The sequence below is a fragment of the Bidens hawaiensis genome, unplaced genomic scaffold (genome assembly GCF_021521415.1).
Source record: "Bidens hawaiensis isolate Kalapana, Puna unplaced genomic scaffold, B.hawaiensis_p1.1 tig00000978_1, whole genome shotgun sequence".
In the NCBI taxonomy this organism is placed as follows: Eukaryota; Viridiplantae; Streptophyta; class Magnoliopsida; order Asterales; family Asteraceae; genus Bidens; species Bidens hawaiensis.
Genome location: NW_027491058.1, coordinates 3040678 through 3046745, shown reverse-complemented (window position 1 = coordinate 3046745; position 6068 = coordinate 3040678). Strand labels below are relative to the sequence as shown.

General features: G+C 38.7%; 1 protein-coding gene across 1 annotated transcript; it reads left to right on the top strand.

Annotated features, from left to right (window-relative positions):
• The first annotated feature begins 290 nt into the window (after nt 1-290).
• On the top strand, nt 291-6014 carry LOC143550353 (mitochondrial hydrolase YKR070W-like). The gene is made up of 12 exons (XM_077041017.1): nt 291-445; nt 521-627; nt 707-742; nt 1305-1378; nt 1488-1528; nt 1596-1667; nt 1784-1970; nt 2053-2148; nt 2245-2312; nt 2387-2594; nt 2676-2759; nt 5875-6014. Exons 1-12 carry the CDS (start codon nt 351-353, stop codon nt 5932-5934), a joined length of 1128 nt encoding a protein of 375 aa, XP_076897132.1. The 5' UTR covers nt 291-350; the 3' UTR covers nt 5935-6014.
• The last annotated feature ends 54 nt before the right edge of the window (nt 6015-6068 follow it).

Below are 6068 nucleotides of genomic sequence, written 5' to 3'. Positions count from 1 at the left end.
TACAATATCATTAACTAAAATCCAATTTATAGTTTACCATACAAATCCAAATTCTTCGATAATGACGCACCTTTATTTTCTTTAATCTGCATTACCTGTGACTTAAAAAATTTATTCTAACATGTCTACAACTTCAATTTGATATTTCGTTATTTTTTTTATTTCACCATTAATATTTCTTCCTCGATATATGATGAGTCAAAAGATATTCACGAAAAGAAAAAAAATTCAAGGCCATATAAATTAGGAAACCAAATAAACGGAAACTACTGGAGAGAATAATAATGAGAATAATTAGACGACCATTACTTCGTGAGTGATTCTGCAGCATTGTCTTCTTTGAATACAAGATGAGATTCCGTACGATTTCTAGGGTTTTACAGCACCACAGAAATAAATCAATCCATTTGCACTGTTATCGTCAGCTTCATTCTACACCTAAGAGGTTAATTCATCCATCAAATTTATGTTATTTTATATATTTATTATGTGACAATTGAAGTCGATTTAGTTCTAACAGACCTTCGTTTGGAATTGCATTTGATATCGACGGTGTTATACTTCGTGGACGGAGTCCAATTGGTGATTCACCTAAAGCTTTGAACAGATTATATGACGATGATTCTGGTAACTAATACTTAATAATGTTATATTAATTGTAACTATATATAGAGTTAAACCGATGGTGTTAGTTTCACTCGTGCAGGTAGCCTCAAGATCCCGTACCTGTTTCTCACAAATGGTCAGTACATTGCAGGATTTCATCTTTCTTTAGTGGAGTATTTAGTTTTTAATCAGTCTAGTCATCTACTATTAGTTATAACTAGGACTGGCAAACGGGTTGGGTCAGAACGAGTCAAGGGTTACGGTCAAATTTAATAGGGGTTTTTTCGGGTCCGAACAGGTCGAAACGAGTTGGTGTTTTTTATGCCATTCCTAAAAGCATGATTTCATCATTAATATACCTTTGGTTCGAGTCGAGACGAATTTGGGTCGGGTAGGAACAGGTTTAGGGTCAGAATGGGGTTCAGGTTGGAATGGGCTTCGGATCAGGACGGGTTTTGGCACAGAACGAGTTTTGAATGAGAACGGATTCGGTTTGGACCGGGTTTAGATACGGAACGGGTTTTGACGTCGGGGCGGGTTCGGGTCGGAACAGGTTTCATGTCAGAACGAGTTTCAGGTTGCAACATGATTTGGGCCTGAATGGATTTCTTATTATAAGATACATTGTTATAACTTATAACAATGTATAAAAGTATAAGACATTAGTACTAATCAGTTGTTCTATTATGATGCAACAGGCGGAGGGATCCCTGAATCTAGACGGGCCTCTGAGTTGAGTCAACTCCTTGGAGTGAATATTGACCCTATTCAGGCAATTCCTAAATGAGTTTGATATCATGACTGACTTCATCAATTCTGCTTATTAGTTTATTGATAATTTTATATACCATTGCATGAATATATATGTCCATCATTTGCAGGTAGTACAGGGTCACTCGCCTTTCAAAAACTTGCTGACTAGGTATCTCTATGATTTATATCTTTGTTTTTGTTATATGTTAGTTAATGCTATTTGCATTTGCCTTTAGGTTTGAAAATGAACTGATTGTTGCCACTGGAAAAGGGGAGCCTGCAGTGGTGATGTCTGAATACGGTTTCAAGTAAGAACCCTGTTAATCTCAATCGAATGTAAAATACCGAATCTTTGATTCACAAAAGTTTGAATATGTCCTGTTTTATGGATACCATTATATATATTATTTTCATTCATGTACAGAAAGGCTATTTCGTTAGATGAATATGCGTCTTACTTTAAAAACATTGACCCTTTATCACCATACAAAACCTGGACCACAAAGCAGCCTTGCAATGAGCACAAAGGCTCCAGTTTTGATGTCACTACTGAAAGAGTTAAAGCGGCTTTTGTTGTCAGTGATCCTGTTGACTGGAGTAGAGATATACAGGTGCCTATTCTTTTTATCATCAAGATATTCTTTGAAAGTTTCTTTTCCACAGCAAATGAGAATGATGGACAGAATTTTATAGGTCCTTTGTGATATTTTGAGATCGGGTGGTCTTCCTGGAGAGAAGTCTGAGCATCAACCACATATGTATTTTGCTGCTGATGATCTTGAATATCAGGTCATTAGTTAATAGTGTTCATTGTTTGTTAGCTCATTCATATCACTTCTAGCTAGTTTTACCAGAATGCATTGATGAGTTTAATGGTCAGGGTAGGCTGTGTTTCCTTCCGAACGTGTTGGCATGGGGGCTTTCAGGATCGCTTTAGAAAGCATCTTTAACAGGTAATGTTATTAATTATATCACCTGCATAAATATTATTGTTCTTGTTTACTTATTTTAACTACATGTCTTGTAGTATTCACCACAAGCCATTGAAGTATACCTCGTTTGGAAAACCAAATCCTTTTGTGTTTAAGAATGCGGAATCCATATTAATGCAACTTCAATCATTGACAAGTGATGGTGCTCTTAATGGCGATTACAAAGACACGAAATCCAACAATTTTGAAACCCTATACATGATTGGGGACAATCCTTCAGTTGACATCAAGGGCGCAAGACAGGTTTTCCTTCTGAATTTTTCAAACTGAAGTAAGTTAATTGGATTAGTCACATGAAATCATTTATTCATGTTTATATATCAGGCGGGACATCCATGGTTTTCTATTTTGACAAGGATGGGTGTTTTTAGAGGAAAAGAAAACCATACAGATTATCCTGCTGATCATGTAAGTCTGCGGTCACATGATTAATGTTATACCCCCCCCCTAAAGTATTATGTTCTCTTTCTGTTTTCCTTTAAAGCTTACTGTCCTAAGTGATGCCTGCTGTTATGCCTAGAAGAATACCAATAGTGGTTTTTGCCTAAGCCATGCATGATTATTTCATGTTATTATAAAACATAGAGCATACTTCACATCTAAAGATTATTCTGTTGTAAAGGGTAACTTACATTTGGTTGGTCAAAAGCCGTCATATTGCACATTGCCTACATCTTGACAAGTCATTAGCAAGGCATGCCATTGTAGAATTTTGTTTTGTATTACAACACTGCCATCTATCACTATAGATATATATCTACTGTAAAGAAAGTTCATTGTTTTCTCTACTTTCCTCACTCAACCACTAAGAAAGTTACACATATGGTCATTTGATAACTTGTGTTCTTTATCTTGTTTCGGTAACAATATAGGACCCCATAGCCGATAGGATTTGGCTTTGCATATATGGTCATTTGATATGGTCATTTGATAACTTGTGTTCTTTATCTTGTTTCGGTAGCAATATAGGACCCCATAGCCGATAGGATTTGGCTTTGCATATTTTGTTATTGCCTTGGTGGTGGAATGACGCAGTGCAAGACAAGATAAGGGACAAACAAGGATGTTTTAGGGAGCTAATGAGGTGCACGAATGAGGAGGAGCGAGTGGAATTGAGGGACAACTACAAAACGGCCAAGATAGAGGCGAAGAAGGCAGTGGCGGAAGCAAAGAAGGCGGCCTTTAAACGGATGTATGAAAGTCTAGAAACAAAAGAGGGGGAACATGCTATGTTTAAGATTGCCAAAGCCAGGGAGCGTAGAAGGCAAGATCTAGGACCGGTGAAGTTCATAAAGGATACAGATGGGCATGTACTGGTCAAGGAGCAGGACATCAAGCTAAGATGGCAAACCTACTTCCACAATCTTTTTAACAATGTGACAGCTTTCCAAGAAGAACATGACAACACAAACTTTCAACGACAACAATCGAATAACTGCTACTGCCGTCGGATCACACGAGAAGAGGTGAAGGATGCACTTAGGAGGATGGGAAGGTCTAAGGCGGTTGGCCCAGACAACATACCCATCGAGGTGTGGAAGTGTCTGGGGGAGGAAGGAGTCATGTGGTTAACTACTCTGTTCAATAGTATTCTCAAATCAGGTAAGATGCCAGACCAGTGGAGGAGCAGCGTTGTAGTTCCTATCTATAAGAACAAAGGAGACGCCCAATGTTATGGTAACTACCGAGGAATCAAACTACTAAGTCATACTATGAAGCTATGGGAAAGAGTGATTGAGGGTAGACTTAGACGAGAAACTCAGGTTACGGTCAACCAATTTGGCTTCATGCCGGGGCGTTCCACCACAGAGGCAATACACCTTATAAGAAGATTAATGGAAAAGTATAGGGAGAAGAAGCATGATCTACATATGGTGTTTATTGACCTAGAAAAGGCCTACGACAGTGTGCCACGACAGGTGCTCTGGGAGTGCTTGGAGGGTAGAAGAGTGCCCAGGAAATACATAGAGATAATTATGGATATGTATACCAGGAGTGAAACAAGTGTCCGTGCGCCAGTGGGGGATTTTCCTGTAGAGGTAGGTCTTCACCAGGGGTCAGCGTTGAGCCCGTTTCTTTTTGCAGTAGTCTTGGATGAGTTGTCAAAGTCGATTCAGGAGACTCACCCGTGGTGCATGATGTTCGCAGACGATATTGTGTTACTTGCTGAGAAAAAACAAGATCTAAACATGAGGCTTGAGGAGTGGCGAACAACCTTAGAGACAAAAGGTTTAAAGATTAGCCGATCTAAGACGGAGTACCTCCACTGTGATTTTGGTGGGATAAACGACAATGAAGACACACAGATCACAATTGAAGGGCAAGTGGTCCCGCAGGTAACGAAGTTCAAGTATTTAGGATCTTTTGTACAGAGCGATGGGGAATTAGACAGTGATGTGACCCACCGAGTTCAGGTAGGATGGTGTAGATGGAAAGCAGCCACAGGTATATTGTGCGACAAGAGTTTCCCGACTAAACTAAAGGGAAAATTCTATAGGGTGGCAGTTAGACCTGCAATGCTATATGGAACAGATTGTTGGGCCATCAAGAAGGCACAGGTGCGGAAGATGGAGGTAGCAGAAATGAGAATGCTACGTTGGATGTGTGGGCACACAAGGCTAGACCGAATAAGAAACGTTGTGTTTCGCGAGAGATTAGGGGTGGCGAACATAGCAGACAAGATAAGAGAGTGGAGATTGAGATGGTTTGGACATGTAAAGAGAAGACAGACGACGAATCCTGTTAGATCCGTAGAAAACATTACTATAGAGGGGAGGAGGGGTAGAGGACGACCGAAATTGACTTGGGATGAGAGGATTAGGCATGATTTGATAGACCTAAACCTCTCCGAGGACATGGTTGAGGATAGGAATTCGTGGAGAAGTAGAATTAAAGTTAAGGATTTTTAGAGAGAATTGAATACCTTAGGGCTTAGACTTAACTTATTTAGGCCACATACCATAATGGTATTTCCCTTACATATATTATTATTATTATAATTATTATTAGCTTTTATATAGCTGTTAAACTGTGATCTTATTATTAATATTATTATAATTAGTAGTAGTTTTTATATAACTGTTAAACTTTGATTTCCTTTATTTTGCTTTATTTTCCTTTATTTTGCTTCATACACATGTACTTAGAGCCGAGGGTCTCTCTGGAAGCCACCTCTTTATTCCTTTGGATAGAGGTACGGTGTGCCTACATCCCACCCTCCCCAGACCCTACTTATAGCTTTGCTGTCGGTGGGATTTTACTGGGCATGATTGATTGATTGATATTTTGTTATTGCCTTTAAATTGGTTCGCCATTGTCTCACTGGACAAGAATCCCCGTAATATTTTTGCTCTCATCTTTCCCATGTACTTGTTAGGTCTAACAAATTGATTGCCAAAAGAAAAGTGAAAACTTGTCGTATGATTATTATTGGCCATTTTCTGTGGTCAAAGAAACTTAGATCTGATGCTTGACGAAATCGGTGCTTGAGACATGAACTATTTCTGTTGCTCTTTTTGTGCAGGTTGTTGATACCGTAAAAGAGGCTGTGGAATTTATCTTGCAAAGGGAAGGCATTGCTTAGCAGAAACACATTTTTCTTGCACTTTATTTTTCTGATGATTTCTTAATACATGTTTCATCTTCCGAATTTTCTTTCCACATTGTCAATGGTGTATTTTTTAAGAAATCATCGAAACTGATGTGTTAATGTTTAAA